At 48.1% G+C, this 18,981-nt stretch overlaps 1 protein-coding gene across 2 annotated transcripts in view; it reads right to left on the bottom strand.

The window, feature by feature from the left end:
• The window catches only part of LOC147224529 (neprilysin-like), a 31,214-nt gene extending 13,041 nt beyond the window's left edge, over positions 1 to 18,173 (bottom strand). The window contains exons 1-13 of one of the 2 annotated variants that reach the window (XM_086164871.1): positions 17,846 to 18,004; positions 16,041 to 16,104; positions 15,625 to 15,789; positions 14,833 to 14,868; positions 12,074 to 12,235; positions 4,586 to 4,666; positions 4,384 to 4,479; positions 4,181 to 4,299; positions 4,025 to 4,093; positions 3,388 to 3,522; positions 2,230 to 2,331; positions 2,009 to 2,145; positions 1,749 to 1,842 (exon numbers count right to left, since the gene is read on the bottom strand). In XM_086164871.1, the coding sequence (XP_086020997.1) occupies positions 1,749 to 1,842; positions 2,009 to 2,145; positions 2,230 to 2,331; positions 3,388 to 3,522; positions 4,025 to 4,093; positions 4,181 to 4,299; positions 4,384 to 4,479; positions 4,586 to 4,666; positions 12,074 to 12,235; positions 14,833 to 14,868; positions 15,625 to 15,789; positions 16,041 to 16,104; positions 17,846 to 17,878 (1,293 nt within the window). In that variant the 5' untranslated portion in view covers positions 17,879 to 18,004. Of the gene's footprint in view, positions 1 to 1,748; positions 1,843 to 2,008; positions 2,146 to 2,229; positions 2,332 to 3,387; positions 3,523 to 4,024; positions 4,094 to 4,180; positions 4,300 to 4,383; positions 4,480 to 4,585; positions 4,667 to 12,073; positions 12,236 to 14,832; positions 14,869 to 15,624; positions 15,790 to 16,040; positions 16,105 to 17,845 lie in introns of both variants that reach the window. The other variant, XM_086164872.1, reaches the window with a different exon arrangement.
• Between the last annotated feature and the right edge of the window lie 808 nt (positions 18,174 to 18,981).

Here is an 18,981-nt window from a genome sequence, read left to right as displayed (position 1 = left end):
AGACAATTTATAGCTTTGACTTGTTACCTTGACACTTTATAGTTTTATTTGTATTTCTTATTCTCTCCCCCTTTTTTTATACTGTTTATACAATTTCCTACTATTATTTATTATTGTTATGTTTTCCTTGAAACTCTGGCACAACAATGTCCTTCGGGATAAATAAAGTTGTTCTTATTCTTATTCTTCTAATGTATTATATGTTTATATATATATATATATATTAATAGATATATTATATATGTTTATGTATAACATTCTATATATGTGTTTGTATAAAAAATATATATACATATGTATAACATTCATACATATATGCATGTATATATATTTTTTATATTTATATTTATGAATATATATATTCATTTATGTCAGTACAGCTTGAGTGGAGGCTGGAGTTTATTTAAGCCGTCATCGAACCAGTCGAATCAAGCGGCCACATGGACGCCTTCAACCGTTCTTCCTCTCGTTCGCAGGCGTGGAGAATTCAGGATCTCCTGTGAAGCTCCTGGAGTGCGAGAGGAACCCGGAGAACCCGGAGGAACCCCGCAATGACCCGAGGAGAGCCTGGAGACTCTGCACAGACAAGGTCAACCGAACCAGGGACCTTCTTGCTGTGAGGCAGAAACTGCTAAATATAAGGTATGAATCTAATATGTTGATTTTTTTTTTTTTATTCTTAAATGAATTTTCCGCGTTTAAAATACCGGAAAACAAATGAATTCATTCCGACCCTCCCAAAAAAAAAATCACAAAATAAGGATATGAACACAGAAAAACCCTCCGATTGCGATTATGATCACATCCGATATGGATCACAAGTACACCACGTTCCTGCTTCGCTATTATTTGGTGCTTAATTTTCATCTCTTTCTACATCCAGTATTTGCTTTCTTAGGCCCCGTGATGATTATCGAATTAGGAATTTCTTGTTCTTCTATTCGCTTCATGACATTTATTTCGTATTTCAAGGATAAAATTTGTTCGAATCGCACTTTGTACCTTAAAAAAATAACCCCACGCAGACACGGGGGGAACATGGAGACTCCAAACAGAAAAGCCCATCGAGGGAATCTAAGTAGGGAGCTTCTAGCTTGGAGGCAGAATCGTCATTTCTGCACCAACAAGGTGCCCTTTTGGAAAATCAACAAGTTTCTACACATAATCGGCACTCGTTTGGTGAATTCAGCCGTTATCATCTACTTCTAAGTTCCAAATTGTCATCCGCCAAAGTCAAACCTCATATACGACTCCATGATAAAGACCATCGGAAAGATCTTATTAAAAACTGTATCTATATCTTTCGAACACATTCCCGCCTTTTAATGCATTCGAATTAAGAGTGTAGGCTTAACGATGCCGCGGAAAAGGGCGAAATCCAATCGCTTTGGAAAAAAAAAACTTTTTCTTTTCCCCCCGGGAACGAGCAGCGAAAGTAATCTGGAGATATAGAATATTGCCGGGCCGCCCCTGATTCCCCCTGACATTTCCTGATGCCGCAATAATGACGAATACTTATATCAAATGCTGTGACATTTGAAACGCGCGGCCTCGCCGACACGACGGGTTGGAGTCGGCTTTTTTCAGTACCAAGATCTCAAAGGGTGTTTTTACAGCCTAATGAGAATTAATGGACCAACAAGTCATTTAATGGCTGCTTTCATTGGCAAACAAACACGGGCACAAGCGATACAAACGTCCACCGTTGGATTTAATCTTCCGCTAGCATGGGGATCTTCTCACTGTACCTTGCGGTAGGCCTTCCTGGTGTCCCTGTACTTTCTGCTCAAGCCCACCACCATGTTCATAGCGAAACGCCATACCATGTAGTTCTGCAGTTCCCTGCAAAAAGGGATGGTGTTCAAAGGAACTCTCTGACTCACACACGAAGCTACAACAAATCGATAATGGGTGAGCAGCACACTGCGCCCTCCCACCCCCTCAAACGCACACACACATGCAAATTTTGTATTCACACACTCCGCAGCGGATCCGAATACACACACACCTCTTGGTGTATCTGGCCAAGACGAGGTTCAGCCTCCTGTAGTAGTTGGGCGAGTAGTTTATGACCTTCTCTGTGACAGGAACGCTGATGTTGACCGTGTCCATTATCTTAGCTGTGAAGTAGCTCCAGTTGAACGCCTGCGTGGGAAGAGACCGAACGCGTTCGGAGATGGAAGGTAAAAATAGAAACGAATCTTCCGACGGACCAACGGCCGTGTTTACCTTGGATTCCACCTCGAGGGTGAAGTTGGCGGTCAGATCGCCCAGCTCCATCTTGTTGTAAAGCAACACCGGGTTGTTCCGGTCCTCCGGGGAGTCCGTAGCCTTTTGTGCCAGGAGGAAGGACGGGTTAAAGTTTAGCATCTGCCTTAACATGGTGTCTTTCCTGACATGTGAGTAAAAGTGCACGGAAGGGTTTCGTCGGCAATGACGTGGTGGAATAGTCAAGCGTTGCGAAGAGTTAAGAAGCAGGATAAGCGCTAACCGCCCCGGTCTCGTCAAACACGGCACAGCGATCCGTCGAACCACAAAGTTGGAGGCGGGCGGTCTGAAGCTTCCTGAAGCGGTCTGAAGTTGGATTTGAATCCATCCAAGACTTGATCAAATCAGCTTCTGCCGCTGTGGACGCTGAGCCAGGCCCGTGGTCGCCCGGCGGCGCCATTTCTTACGACATAGTCGCTCCAAAATCTTTGGAGGTATTCGTCTCCTACTTGTGGTCAAAGTCCTGCCAATCATCGAGGAGACGCAGACTCTTGGTCCAGATCTAGACATAATCCCCGGAGCGTATCCTGGTTCTTCGCGCCTGGAACACCTCGCCGGGTGTCCGGGAGGCCACCTGACCGGATGCCCGAGCTCCTCACCTGATCTCTACGATAGAGCCCGGACATCCGGACGAGGAAACTCACTTTGGACGCTTGTTTCCGTGACCGGGTTCTTTGGGTCGACCGACAAATCCTTCTTTGCCACGACAGTAGAGTGCAGAATCTGAAACACTGCTGATGTTATCTTGGCTAGTAAGTTGACGGCAAGCGTTTGCATCAAAATGCGGAATAAAAACCTGGGCTATTTTGTCTTATTTTCAGAAAAATAAGCCCGAAAGGAAAGATGCAGTATTTGCGGTTTCGCAACGGGGTGCCCTGAAATACAATGCGCGAGTTGGAAGCGACAACATTTGCATTTGCTGCTTTTGCAATTTGTGATCTTGTGGAAAATAAGGCGCGGAGAGACGGCGTGGAGAGGGAAAGAGTGTCTTGTCAGGACATGTTTGCGCTTGAAGTCCTCCTGCGGTGTCAGGCTCGGGTTGTGGTTAGAAATTGTTTCGACGCCGCCGTTTCTCGAGCAGCCGAGGGTGGCAGTCGGACGGAAACGCGACGTACTTACGTTGGCGATGTCTTTCTCCAGCTCCATAATTCGCGCCACCTCTTCCCTGATCCGGCTCTCGTTGATGCCCAGTTTACGGTCGGTCCGGATCAGCTTCGCCAGGTCAACCATGAACTGCTCATAAACTCGGCACCCCTGGAAATCGTGCGGATTCCCGACACTCGTATTACGTCGTGAACAAGACGGGGATTAAATCGGAAACCCGTTTTTTTATTCGCGCATGTAGCTGGCCTCGCGCTGAGCGCAGTTAAATGCATTAGAAACCATCGTTTACTGTAAACTAAAACCAGAGCAAAAGCATGTCTGCGCCGATCACAAACATCTGGTCTGGATCGAGACAAAACCAGTTCTCATCCGTCGCCGACTTTAATTGAAATCGTCGCCTGGTGCCTGAAAGCACGTTTCGGACACAAGCTCGGAAACATATGGACGGATCCGCGGAGCAGACGCCGGTTTAGTTGTAATGACTGATTTTTTTGTGCGAGCGTGGGGAGGAGTTATGTTTCCTGGAGCAAGCATTATAAAAAAAAAGAAATGAAAGCCAGATTCAAAGGCGTGGGTCTAAATGAAAGCGTCGGAGATTCTTCATCACGCGTCGGTCGGCATAGTAATGTTCCGAGTGTTGGTGCAAGCTCACCTCCGCGTACGGCCCGTTGCATTTGTAGTAATCCCTGGACATGAGGCCCAGACTGGTCTGCTGATCAAACTGCCAGACAAGAGAAGCGTTTAGATTGCAAGCGATTTAACGTCACGTTTTAAACCGAAGGAGCGTTTCCTATTTCCGCACACCTACATGAATGATGTGCGCGTTGGAGTCCTTGTCATCGGTGCCGACGAAGAAGTTGATCAGGAGTTCCGTTCCGTATTTCTCGTTGAGCTTCGCGACCACGTCCTCCAGCCTCCAGGACGCACCTGAAAAAAAGGGGAGCGACGGCGAATCGTCAATTTCATAAAAGCCCTCTAGCTGTATACGCAGCTGTAAAGAAAGTACCTCACCGTATAAGGTGTCCCAGTTGTCCACCGCTATGGGCCACTCGGATATGTCCGGCAGCATGTTGAGCAGAGGATCCCCCCCTCTTTCCTCGATTAGACCTTGAATAAAAAATATTTGGGGGCACATTTGGGAACTTCTCGAACTCCCCCGACACAGATGCTCTCGGTATGCCTACGTGGCAACAGCCAACACCTACTGACTCACTCTCATTGGTGCAGGACTTGTACAGCATCTTGGCTTTGGCGAGCGCGGCCGCCTCCCCGTCCACGTTTTTTTCCAGAACACCTGCGAGAGCGAGAGAGGGAATACGCGGACTTTATCGAGGAAGGTGAACGCCCCTTCGGGATAATGTCGACTTCTGTCACGCTCGTGCTTTGGAATACAACCCAGCTGCGATCGTAATCACGGCATCTTTTTATCCCTGTTTTATAAAAGGAGCAAGTCAGTGCAGTTAACTTGTTATTATACTCTGTAGTGCTTTCATTTTTGCTCATATTCGAAGACAAAATAAAAACATGAAATTCAGAGAACCGCCTGGCCTACATGTTTGGCGCCGGGGCCAAATATGAATGCTCAGACACAAGAGTGGCAGGGTGGAGATTCGTCGAGAGATGACTTTAGCAGGACCAGAAACAGCACCAGACAGAAGGAGGTCATCTTTACGGCGCTAACGTTACACGCTACCGATATACGGTATGACTGTATGGAGGAAGGCACTTAGAGCAGCAACACGCTAAGGGAAGGCTGAACCTCTTGTATGTTTTTGGGGAGACTCCACATAGACAGGCCGCATGTACAAGTCCAGACCTTCTCGATGCAAAAATAACAATGAATCTTAAACAATACGCGTTCCGTTATGATGGTGAGAACCGTAAATTCAGGCATATAAGCCGCTACTTTTTTTGCACGCTTTGAGAAATGCGGCTTTTACAACCACGCGGCTAATTTATGGATTTTTTATAGGCTACTTGCGGTAGCTTCCTTCCGCCGGCAAAGGCGCCTGCGACAAATGAGACAAATGAGATAATTCTTCAGATCAGCCGTTTTGCGGTTTTTGCACGCACCCGCTTCATGAAAAAGACGCAGAGTAATGCGTTTGATGCAGCTTTTAAATTGAAAGCGATGAGTTTGGCTGTCCAAGAAGGAAATAGAGCCGCTGCATGTAAGTTTGGTATATGCTCTAAAAAAAAAAAAGGATTTGCGTTATGTAGCTTTCAACGTTACCGTCATTTATTTAATTAAAAAGTTTTCCAAAAAATCTTTCCTGTAACATCTTGCTGTGTTTATATCTCATATTTCACTGAGGACACCTGCAGCTTTTAGACACGTCCAGCTAAATTCATGTTCGATGTCTTTTTTTCTTTTGAAGAGAAATATATCAAGTCAATTCATGCCATGATTTTCATCTTCATAATTTGATTTGTCGTAGACCGGAGGCAGAGCTGGGAGCGACCAGGACGGATAGGATCAGGAAGGAGTTTATTAAAGGGACGACACTTGTTAGATGTTTTGGAGAGAAGGTCAGAGATGGTCGGGTCGAGCACAGAGGAGGGATAGTGAACATATTAGTAGACGGATGCTGGAATTAGAGGTCTAGAGGAAGAACGAAGAGAAGGTTTGATATGAAGGGAGTTGGTGTGAGTGAGGAGGATCCAGAGAAAGAGGTTGGATGGAAAAGGGTGATTGGCGAAAAGGCAAAAGTCATAAGACAAGGGGGTGATATTTCTGCGGCAGAACCGGGCTGTTTCCCCGTCGAACCGCCAATGCGAGGGTTTTTTTTCGCTGAAATCCAGGAAACGCATTTACGACTTCCTGTTTACGTTTTTCTACCATTGAGACGTCTTATCGCCGATTATCTAAGCGCATGTGTTTGAGCTCGGAGCGAAGACTTCGCTTGAATCACAGCCTGTGAAACACCTGGTTTGGGCATTCGGACACTTGTTAACACTTGTTAAGCAGACAATGCGCCGCCTCAAGGCACCGTTTGCATATCGTGTCTCGTAACTGCAACCACTCCTGCAGACTCACAAAAAGGTTCAACCCAACACCCACGTCGAGCCGCCGTCACTCGTAGGAAAGCGCTACGCTAATCGCTGGTGTGTTTTGGTGAGTCTGCGGCTTCTCTTCATTGGAATAAGTGTATCGGTCACAGTTATTTGGAAGTCCGCCTCACACAAAAGCACTCTGCGCCTACGGCTCCGAACCCAAGGCGATATGGACTTCTGATCAAACCATCGATTTAACGGCCGTTGACGTCTGCTGCTCAAGACCGGCTCTGCAAGTCTTTCAAAATAATAAGCCGGAGGACCGGCTCCGCTCCTTTCAACGTTGCATGTACGAGCGGAAAGTCAAAGTTATTGCCGAGGATCGGGAGCCGTTGCGAAGCGACGACGTGTTTGTGTTTAAATTCTGTTCACCGTTTCCTCCGAGCATCTCGGAGGAGGGTTTCCGGACTTCAATCAGCAGGACCGTCATCAAACATTACTCGCTTATTGATTCACTCGCCGTCTCTCCTCACAGGGAAACAGTTCGACCGACGCGGATCCACGACACCCGTCATCGTGTCGATATCGTGACTTGTATGTCACGATATCGTACTGGTTTGCGCGGATTTCTCGGTGTTTCAGACAAAGGGTGACATTTCCCTGATCGAGAAACGTCTTCCTTTGCGCTTTAACGAACGGCGCCGAGGCCAACATCGGCCTCAAGTAGTGCGTTTGGCTTCTTCGCCATCGTCAAGCGTTCCTTTAAGATGATCAACACGAACCCGACATTCCACCCAGGATCGATCGGTTGGCGCCGGCGGTGAGGAAATAGGTTTTTTTTTTTTTCCATTTCAGATCCCTGCTCAATGCGGGTGGCGAAAATGATGGAAATGGCCATCAGCAACCGGCGAGACGTGGTAATCCAAAAAAAAAAAAAAGTCAAAAAAACAAGCTACTTTGTTGAACGAGTGACTTAAATAGGAGCGGATTCTGTAAAGGGGAAAATATCGAGATCCAGCTTTCACCAACAGACATTTATTCCTCTTGTATAATATTCTGGGAACCTAAATGGGAGGCAAATAATGTCTTTTTAAATGAATAAAGAATCCCCCGAATAGGAGTTACGGTGAATGGAGGTCATCTTTTGTGCTTCCCTGCGTCGCCAGGCGTCTCCCGGCGGCAGTTACGTGATGATGCGCCGCTTTCCGTTATTGCCGCGCACATTTTCGATGTAACTCTGGGATCAATACGGGGAAGGAGGACGGGACCCGAATTAAAAAGCCGAGTGGCAGGAAACGCTCCCCGGCGCCCGACGAGGCGCGGCAGCGAGCCGACATCCAAAGGCAACGAGAAATTAGATTTTCTGACTTTTCCTTTCCGCTTTCTTTTTTTTTTTTTCCCTGACAAACAGAACAAATAAAACAGACAGAAAGTAAGATTTAGTGCCATCTCACTCAGTGTTTACTGTTCCACGGATCGGCCGAGGATAACAAGCCCTCCGTCATTTATTATTTACGACAATATACCAGATTTAAAACCAAATGAGTCATTAAACGGTAGCTAGTTACACCTTTTTACCTTCTTGCGCTGACGCTCCTCACCTTTGCCTCCTCATACCCTTTTATTTTTCTACCCACACATATTTCCTCATTACCGTGTTTGCACTATTTATGCGCTCATTTAATCTTAATGACGTCCTATGACAGAAACCCTTCCTGCAAAAGGGCACGGATCATGTGGGCATTATTGGATTTCCGCCGCTGATACGTAACTACAGTGGAAAAATTGAAAAATAAAAAATGCGAAACCATAACCCTCTTTCAACCTCTCTGAAATGTTAAAACATCCACTTTTCGTCGATGTCAAAGTCAGCTCTATTGAGAAATTGACAAGAACGCTGACTTGGACTTCGAGAAAAAGTTAAAACTTCAATTTTTTTGTGCCGAACCGAAGCTTCGTCAATATCATGTGTGATCGTTATCGATAACGAATCGCTAAATTACCGCACGGAACGGTGCCGAAAGTAAATCATTTCCAAAGCGTGGCCTTATCTGGTTTGAAAAACATTCTTGATATATCTTCCCGGCCTCAGAGTAAAGTACTGGAGGCTGATTAGCTATCGTGAATATGGCAGATCGTATCTATTCACCCCGTAAATAAGAAGAACTGATATCCAAAGACGGGATCGGAACTAAAATCTGTAAACTCTTCAGTAGTCGGCCTTTGCTTCGCAAGCCTTGTCCGCCGTGAAAGGGTATTAGCTAAAATGCATAATTTAGCAGGATCACATCATAAGCAATAAGCGGAATTAGCTGCGACAGGCTCGATCTCTTCTGACGAGCACGGGGTTGCAGTCACGGCGCCCGTTGGCAAGTTTGATACGTAATGCCGTGTGTAAAAAAAAAAAAAAAAAAAATTAAAAATATGTCGGCTGCGAAAACAGCTTCGAGGGAACATTAGATCCTCGGTGGAGGTCTGCGCGCCGCTCGATCCTTTTATTCGCCGTATTTTTGTTGGCAGCGCTTGTTTTTGAAAGGGGGAAAAGAAGTTCGCGCGGAAACCTGTCTAGTCTGGACGCCCGAATTTATGTGATGGCTTCACGAGGGTTGGAGGCCGCCGCGTTGTTGTGCTACGACCCCGGAGAGGTCGCCGGCGTCGGGCGCGGAGCGTACATCTCAATGAGCGGTATGAGGACGGCATTGACGGGAGGTTGTTTTTAAACCATCAATCATAAACGTCGGCGTTTCGTCTGTCAGTTGGTGACACGGCTAGAAAAAAAAAAAAAAAAAAAAGGGAACGAGTGATGTTTTGACGTCACGGCCACATTGCAGACATTCAGCTCGGCTCGCCGGGACGCCAAATTCAACAGGAAACATAAGCCGCCGCGTGGATCGCATGCCCTTGGCTCGAATTTTCCCCGTAGAGTGAGATTTAGACCGGCAGTCATTCAAGAGGCCCCTCATGTAAGGGCAGCGCTGAGCTCGCACTAACACGGTCACGTGCACATGGACACACACACACACACAGGGCTTAGAGAGGCCTAACACATGCTGTTTTTCTGACCTATCCTTGGCTCCGCTCGACATACGCTGCTGCAATCCTGGGCAACACAGCCCCTCCTTACTTTACCTAAAACACCCCCCGGGTCTTGCATATCACCCGTCCGTCCGTCTACCAGTTTTTTTTCCTTTCCATCCCTTCATATCATTAAACCCTATCCCTTCCTTGGGCTTATTAATTCGCCCCATCGTTTGGCTAATTATCGCTAAAAGCTCATGTGCAGCTGTTTCATGGCTCAAAACTCCACTATGGATCCTTTTGGAGGCTTTACAACAATCCGAGGTATTTACAAGCCAACGCTACTCGCGCTTGATTTTTTTTTTTTTTTTTGCTGCCGCGCTGCTCCAGGCTCCGCAGCGTCCAGGTGTTTCCAGGCCCCTGCAGCTGTTGACAGGAAAATGATCTGTCCGACAGCAGGGGGTGGTATCCACGCAAGCGGCGCCGGCGGCAAGATCATAGGTCACGTGTTTCATGTGTCATCGTGGAACAGGAGACGGGACGCCGCCGAGATCAACGTTGAGATTTTCGTCAGAAACCGTCGATCTGTAGCCGCGGCGCGGTCGATTTTGCGTAGACGGACATCCAGACGAAACAGAGTCAATGTGGCTGCGGACATTCCTAATCAGACCGGTAATGCAAAAAAAAAAAAAACAGAGTACCACCGACAGCTGCGCCGAACTCCAGCTTTCTAATAATTAAGACCGGGTCTGTCGTCTTGGCAAATAAGGAAAAAATGTCCATGTTATCCTGATTATTTTCCCCATCTTTTTTCCCCCCTTGGTGTAGGGATTGGTCTCTGAATCACATCCCGGTGTGCAAACCCTAGACTCTCGATTTTTGCCACAAAAACCAGGGAATTAAACCAAATTCATTCATTCATTCATTCATTCATTCATTCATTCATTCATCATCTACACCCCATATCCTGCGCTCTTGGAGAATGATCTGACGTTTTGGGGTTCCTAAATACGTCACAGACCCGCTAATGACAAAACCTCGGTGACGCATGTGAAACCGTCCATTCATTCATTCATTCATTCATTCATTCATTCATATATTATCCACACGGCTGTAACGGTAACAGTATAAATGTAACTAAATGTAATGTGAAACAAATGTAGCTACTCCTTAATATCAAATACTGAATTTATTACCCTTTCAAATCCGAAATGTTACATATGCATTGGAATCTTTCTTGAACCAGCCTTGAATGGCATGGATGTGGCGGAAAACATGATCGGCATGAATTGCAGGAAATTTAGTTTATGGTCGATGCTCGTGTTTGACTTTATTTTAAGACAATCGGACTTTTGGAAACGTTCTCGCGGGCCACATGAGAACGTGAGAACCGACCAAACTCTTCCTTTCAAACCAGCAGAAACTGGACTTATCGCTCGTCAGATGTTTATAACCCGACAAATATCAGCCCGGATTGAGCGAAGAAGGGAACGAAGATACGGCGTGTATTTTAGCCAAGAGCCGGTGGCTCTCGTTGAGCGGCGTTTACTTTCTCGTCGCTCGGCGTTTGTGATATTTACAGCAGTAATACTGTCACGGACGGGAGGGACGCGCGGAGGAGCCGATGCTTTATGAACCGCTGTAAAACAAGGTGCGGCAGACGCTTAACCGTGTCATCTTATTAATATACAGAGTTAATAATGTACGACCTCACTGCATTCATCAGCTCCAAGAGCGCAGGACTTTATCTAAATATTATAAGGAAATAATATGTGGCCATGTTGTCCTTTTTGGTATAACTTGCGACGGTTTAAAAGTTTCGAAAATGACTTCTTTTTGGATTCAACTTATTAATTAATACGTTTTTTTTTTTTTTTTCTTTGAAATCCCGGCGCGCGACGAGCGGACGGTTAAAAAATGGAATTCAAACAGTCGAGATAAATGAGACGGCGCGGGGGGGGGGGGGGTCGCGTTAACCTCGTTTTTTTAACCTCCTACGACGACCCCGCTTCAACTTTCCACAACGTTTCTGTCAAACGAACGCTTGGCGGGGGAGTCGCGCGCAAGATCAGCTCGACCGGGCCGCTATCAGCAAGGAGAGGAAGATAATTGCAGCAAAACATGCTAAACAGCTGGAACGCGCTCGGGCAAAACTTGCAAATAAGGTTCACTCCCTCCGACGGCGATTTCCTGAGGCGCCGCATGAATGTGCTCAGGACGTCCTCCGATTCCTTCCCCGCTTCCCTCGGGCCGCGTCCTCGAGCACGGCGGGGCGTAAATCTACCTGACATTTGCAAAGCCACGCCGCGGGAAAAGGCGGCGGCGAGGCTTCCGAGTTCTCCAGATTATGGTCCCGAAACGGCGAGCGTCCGCAGGGCCGTATCGATAACGTTTGTTTAACGCAAACAAAAATATTACACCCGTTGTTTTTTTTTTTTTTTTTATTTTTAGCACGAGTAAGAATGACTCATCCGCCGGGCGCCGGCGTTCTCGGCCCGGCGGAGCTCAGGAGCCGTCAGCGGTCTGAGAAGGACCGGAGCCGGCCGCTTAACAATTCCCGATAATGAACCCCCGCCCGTCCCCTGCAACTTCATGAATCCAACAATCCGGCTCTGTGCTGCAGCCGCTCTGTGTGTGTGTGTGTGTGTGTGTGTTCGGATTCGTGGGCGTGTGTGTGTGGGTGTCCGACCTTTGAGGATGACCTCCAGTTCATCTCGTAAAATGTCAAAGGTGCTGTATCGAGAGCTGGTCTCCGGGATGATGTTCTTCTTCACCCATCCTCCACACGCGTACTGGTAGAAGTTATCGCAGGGATCGGCGCTGGTGTCCATGTTCTCGATGAGGCGAGACGCTGCGGAGGGAAAGCAGATCTGAAAACGTGGCGTGACATCTTTAGCGGGACCAGATCTCCTCGTCCTCCAGAGCAGGAGATCAACGACTCCGCTCTTCCGTTATGATGTTTCACACAGAAGAAGGGAAACGGTGAAATAGTGAGTCTGTATTCGTGATGTCGCTCCGCGGCGGATCGTTGCGTTTTTTTTTTTTGTTTTTTTTTCGCTTCTGAGCTTCGCTTTTGTATTCGAGTCGGCGTCTGGGATTATTTGTGATGCGCGTTTTCAAAATATGCACTCTTTTCTTTCTGCCGCTCTGTAACGACTCCGTCCTCGCTCGCCGTTTTCGCCCAAAGCCGCCAACGACAGACAAAGCCCTTGACTGTAACGATGTGAATAAAACATCCCCTAACAACCGCGCAGCGTTAGCTCTTAAAGGGAATCCTTTTTTTTTCTTTTTCACGAGAATGTAAATAACAGCTGTCGGACCCTCGGTGTTCATCGGTTTTGGAAAAAAAAAAACAAAACAACGTTTTGATTGAAAATGGAATCGGATCCTTCCACGTCCTGGTAATTGAAAGTCAAATCAAATCACGGGTTTTGGAAAAGCGTCACGCCCCCGAGGAGCGCGGCGCAAAATCAACAGATGCAAATTGTATTAAAATGGTACTTCCCCGGCCAAATTAGATTGTATTTCTCTTTACCGTATTTATGGGCTCTAATATGCCGTGTTATATTTTTCTGGGCTGGGCTCAGCAACTCCCACTGTGACTCCAGTTTTTATGTGTGCTAAGGAAACCAGATTTAATGTGTTAATTACTGCTGGTGGATGGAATTTGTTTCATTTGGAAGAAGCCGTGTCCCCTCTCAACCCCCCCCCCCCCCGCCGCCTATGCTTATGAAGACTCTGCCTGGATTATCGGCGGAAAGCTCCGGAGGGATTCCTCTGAAGTTTCGGCGTTTCGGGGAGCGTCGCGCTAACAGACGAAACACTTGTATGTTGTATCTTGTACACATTTATCCGTTCATTCGTTCATTCCCGACAACGCTCAGGTCGCATTCACCCTCTCGTCCAGACATCACATAGAGACGTGCAACAATTCACACGTTATAAACATTCATTTATGGTCAAAACATGCAACCTTTCACTTCCTCGTGCACGCGTGCCAGACATGCAGCCGTTCACCCCGTCATTCACGTCATATTGAGACATACAAGCGTTCACCCTGTCGTTCACACGTAATAGATATTTATTTGTATCCATATTTAGTAGAGATACAAGCATTCGGAAATAACACATTTATCCTTTCATTCACATCCATATATCGATGGCTGGAATGCAAAACCTCCTATTTCAAAAAAACACTTTTTTCAGGAAATGAAAAAACCTTTCATTTGATTATATTATGTCTTTGTTAAAGATATTCAAGAATATTCTATTGGTCACAGACTATATTTCCAGGTTATAATTTAAAAACACATAGCATGTATTTTTACCGCTGACAATGCAGATAGGTGTTTTGTTTTCCTACTTTCTTCTGCTTCAATTTGCACATAGGGGTTTTGTCATGTGACATTTATGTCAAAAGAAAAGGCGGGATTATCTTGCAGATAGACTGAAAATATGGCGTCGTCCCATTTCTCACCATTCAATGCAAAAACCCAAAATCGAAAAATTTGCATATAGGAGGTTTTGCATTCCAGCCATCGATATGTTAGAGACATACAAGGATTTGCTGTCAGTCACCCATGATAGACATGCAACAATCCATACATCACAGAAACGTGCATTCACCCTTTCATTCACATCCATATAAGGTAGAAACATACAACCGTTCACTTCCTCGTGCACACGTGACACACGTGCAGCCGTTCACCCTGTCGTTCACGTCATATTGAGACATACAAACAGTCACCCTGTCATTTACACGTAATAAAGACATACATTCACCCTGTCATTCACATTTAACGTACAAATATTCACTTTCTCATTCAAACAACATAGATGTGAAATAATTCACCCCGTCATGTATAATAGATACATAAATTCACCTTTTCATTCCCATCCATACTCAGAACATGGAGACTCTGCACGGGAAGGAATCCAACCAGGGACCTTCTTGCCAGGAGGAGTTAACGCTCAAAATCTGAATATCGAACACGAACGTGTGTGTGTGAGCGAGGAGGAGGAGGCAAACCCGCCGGAGCTCCGGTTGGATTAACCAGACGGCCAAATCTCCGGAGCCCGCCGACGTCTGTCAAACCTGACTGAAATAGGCCAACGGCTCCCGAACGCTCTGAAACTTTATTGGCGGCGCCGTGCGGAATCCGGGTCTGGAAACCGCCGATATGGCCTTCCTGTTAATATCAGTGTTTCGCCGAGTTTCCGAGCTAATTTATACGACTCAAGTTTTCCGACCTGCCCGGCGCGAACAGCCGGAGGTTCTCTGTTTCTGGTTAAATCGTGTCGTGACGACGACGACGGTCGCGTTCAAAGTTGAAAAGAGTCTCTTAATTCAACGCAGACGCCCCCCCACCCCCACCCCCCCAACCCTTTTTTTTTTTTTTTCTCTCAACCCTAAAAGAAAAATCCAATTCTCGGGATCGGGAGGCTCACCTGCCTGCGTGCAGTCGGCGGTGGTGCAGATTCCATCTGCGGGGAAAACACAAACAAGTCGTTAGTCGGCCGAGGTTTTGCATTCATCCATCATGGCGCCAAATACTGGCTCCGCATCCACCGCCCTTTTTTGTTTTCACAATTCTTTACAACAGCGTTTTAAATGGCTCGGGCTCTAATCTGTGTCATTCCTTCACTCCGCTGATAATTCAGGTTTGTTGTTCTCACACACACACCCTGTCATGTGACCTTCTGTACCCGTGCGGTGTGTGTGTGTGGCGTTCCTTCAGGTGGTTGGACCTTCTGATTCTCCTGACGCCGTAGATGACAATCACCAAATGGTGTTGACACATGTTTCGTGTGTGTGTGTGTGTGTGTGTGTGTGAGTCACCTCTTGTGATTTGTCAATCCACAGATTTATTACGCGGTCAGCGATAATGTTTTTGGATTAATAATCGTACTTTGTTCTATTGTCGGTCTATTGTAACTTATCAGTGGTGGAATATTTTATGTTTTCAGATAAAACCAGGTGTGAATGGGTTGAAGTGCAAGCTAGGTTAAAGAGAAACAGCCGTTTCTCAGTGATTCATTGACTCGGAGGCTGAAAAAACAGAATATATCACGTCCTTATTGTTTGCATCCCGTCCACCCGGGAGGGACCTTCGCCTCGGTTGCGGTCCAGCGGACGCGCTTTTGTGCGACGTTTCAAAAACTTTTCCCTAACGTGCGTTTTCTCCGAACGATCCGAAAAACGTGGCCGCGCGTCGACGGTTGGGGTTCCTCGGCACTCACCGGTCTTCTGGGTGGCGTAGAGGATGATGAGGGCCACGATGACCACGAAGAGCAACGAGACGATGGTGATGAGGCCGATCTCCAGGGAGGTCCAGCGGGGCTTCTTGGCCGATTTCGGGGGGTTGGTGTCCGTCATCTTCGGGTCTCCCAGCTGTAACAAATCACCTGGGGAGCGGGGAAAACACATTTTTTTTAAAAGGAATTCTTGTCAACGTCTTCGGATTCAATTCCTTCAATCCAAGGAAAAAAAAAAAAGAAAGTGAAAAGACCGTCTGGTTGGTTTTTTTTAGTGATGTTTTGTTGAATTGAAGAAAAAACATTCGGGCTCGACGGCGGCGAATCTTAATTTAATAGAAATCCGGGTTCTCGTCGGTCACGCCAACGCTAGGACGGCTCTTCTGCTTTTCGGGGTTCACCTCGGCGAGAGCGCTGAAGGTCCTCACCCTTCCCGGTGGAAGACACAAGCAGAATCACTCGCTTCTGAGGAGCAGAAAACAATCGTTCCTTCGCCTCGGCGCCGCACCGGCTTGTTTTCCTCTCCGGGGGCAAAGTGAGAACTTTACAAAGTTCATGTAACAAGCAGTAAAGTCGATCTTTGAAGGCAATTAATCCTTAATCCCTCACTGACTCACACACACACACACACACACACACACTTGTACATGCTGGTGTCATGAGGCGTCTGTGCAGATGGGTGGGTCTAGTTTTTTCTTCTTCTTCTTCTTCTCCTCTCCGCCGAGATGAGAAAGCGGTGCCACCAAAGGACAAAGCCTCTTAGCCGCCTTTGACTCGGCCGAGAACCGGAGACGCGCCAACGCGGACGAGCGTCCTCACGAAACCGCACGCATCAAACGCCACCACAGCAATGCCACGGCCTCGAATCCCCATTCCTCTTCGTGACTGCACAATGGAGCCCACGCCGCGTCAACTCCCCTGGTAGCCATCATTATCCAACACAATAATTGGCCATTACCGCGTAAAGGGACCGCAGGGCTCCCTCCCCTCGCTCCCAAACATCGTAAAAAAAAAAAAGAGAAAAATCAAACGTATCGGATACCTCTCCTTCCCTTGTGTCGCGGGGTGAACTTCCCCCCCCCCCCGAAACCCCGCGGAGATACGAGTTCCCCAGGAACCCGGAGAGCGACGGGGTGAAGGAATGTCGAGGGAGGCGTGAAAACGGAGCTGGATCAAGTTTAAACGGCGCGACGGGGACGAATCTCGCCACTTAGCCGCGCGTCCTCCCCTCCTCATCCGCTATCACTCCTCATTATATTTAGGATTTAGGGATTAGGCCCTACACATGTTTCCCGTTAGCCGCTCCGGGGATGATTTATGTGCTTATTAGCGATGCGTCCGTGGACGTCCGCGGCGGGGAAAAAAAGGCCCCGCCGATGCCGCGAGTAATGGACTTGTCAATTGAAGTGTCGTTTTTGATCATAAGAACGGGTCGCCGTTCGGGACGGTTCTGGAAGGAATGGGGGGAAAGTCAAAAAATTCCCAGCGTCTGTCTTGATATATCACTTTCCATGTCTTGAGAGACCTTGTGGACCCCCTTCAAAATTAAAGCAATCATTCACTCAGACACATGTGGGGGGGGGGGGGCGCCGCGCGCACACACACACACACACACACACACACATAAGTAACCATCATTCAGAGCCCCCCTCCTTCCCCTGAATCACTTTTTTTACAGCCTACATCTGTGTGAGCCCTGGACGCATCTTGTGCGTAATTGAGTTGGAATCCGTCCGGAGCGTCCTGTTGACGCGCACGGACGTCGGTGGCGTGCACGCTCGTGGAGGGTGTGTGTGTGGGGGGGGGGGGGGGGGGGGGGTTGCACGACTGTGACAGCGAAACTTAGCATTTTGCATGGAGTGCGCGGAAAGTAAGTTTTGCAGAATCGATAGTGGAGCCGTGCGGGATAAGTAGTCATGCAATATCGGGCTGCAGCAGCGTGCGTGTGCGTGCGTGTGTGTGTGTGTGCGTGTGTGTGTTTGTGTGTGCGTGTGTGTGTGTGTGTGTGAGGCCGCATCTCTTGTTGCACATCGGGAACTCCAGCAGGGAAGGGTGGCATGATCAACTGGTGCACGCTGCCCCGTGTCACTGAGCGCGCACGCGCAAAATGTCCGTGCACCTACGTACACACACACACACACACGCGAGTCCCAGATACGCACCCCCAGCCGGTGAACGAGGCGTTCGCCGTGCGCGGAGAACTTACCGGATGTGTCGGGGAATTTTCGGTCGATGACATACAAGGGCATCACATCCGGGAGATCACACGGCCGTCAAAACCCGCGGCGGGAAGCGCGTGCTGCCGGTCAGTCTGTCACAGGCGCGCCGCTCTGGATCCCGGTGATACACACACACACACACACACACACACACACACACACAAACAGACGGACACACACACAAACACACACACCGAGCCCGCCTCTCCTTCGCTTTCTTCTTCTTGCTTCTTCTAGCTGGTACAGACGCGTGCACGCACACACATGCACGCACAGATTCGTGCGCACACACACACACACACACACACACTATAAACTACGCTGCAGCCGACCCCCCGATCCACCGGGAGTGTGTCGCTGTATTGAAATGATCCATCGGACTTGCGTCGGGTCAGGTGTGCACACGCACACGCACACGCACGCTGTCATCATCCACAGGGGCTGGTAGTCCACATTGCGTGCACGGCGTGTGGGTGAGGAGTGGGGTTGGAAGGGGGTCCGCGAAGTTCCCCGCCGCACCGGGTCCTCGGCGAGGCGGCGGCGGGCGGAGGGGAGCCTGTCGGCTGGGAGCCGCTTCCAGGCGGCGGCGTGAGGAAGTCCCGTGTCGGGCGGAGCTCCGTGGATCTTCCAATTCACGGAAAAACCGACGCTGGATCAGCCTTGAAGTGATCTTCACACGTCGGGATGTCCACCCACCTGCAGCGCTTCCTGCAAAATGATGCCTGTGTGTGTGTTTGCAAAATGATATATATATGTGCGTGTGTGTGTGTGTGTGTGTGTCTGTTCGACACTTGATAGCCGATGCACATCCAGTCACGGGAGAGCAAACTTTCTCTGTCCTCTCAGAGCAGGAGGTGGGACTGCTTCTCCTGCTGCTTCTCCTGCTGCTTCTCCCGCTGCTTCTCCCGCTGCTTCTCCTGCTGCTTCTCCTGCTGCTGGTTTTATGTTCATGCATGTTTGGTGACATCACCCACGCTCCGTGGAGACCAGAACACATTCCATGTCTGCACCCTCACACTATCTTCTCTGCCCGCTCCTAGAATCTGAATTTTGGAGTTGTAAGGTGTGTGTGTGATGAGCAGTGTCGAGGCAGAAGGCCGCCAGAGGCGTTCCCGTGGAAAGA

The sequence above is a fragment of the Fistularia commersonii genome, chromosome 18, assembly GCF_037954325.1.
Source record: "Fistularia commersonii isolate RoL2024-O1a breed Wild chromosome 18, RoL_Fcom_v1.0, whole genome shotgun sequence".
Lineage (NCBI taxonomy): Eukaryota > Metazoa > Chordata > Actinopteri > Syngnathiformes > Fistulariidae > Fistularia > Fistularia commersonii.
Note: the sequence above shows the minus strand (reverse complement) of the source record. Positions and strands in the feature narration are given on the sequence as shown.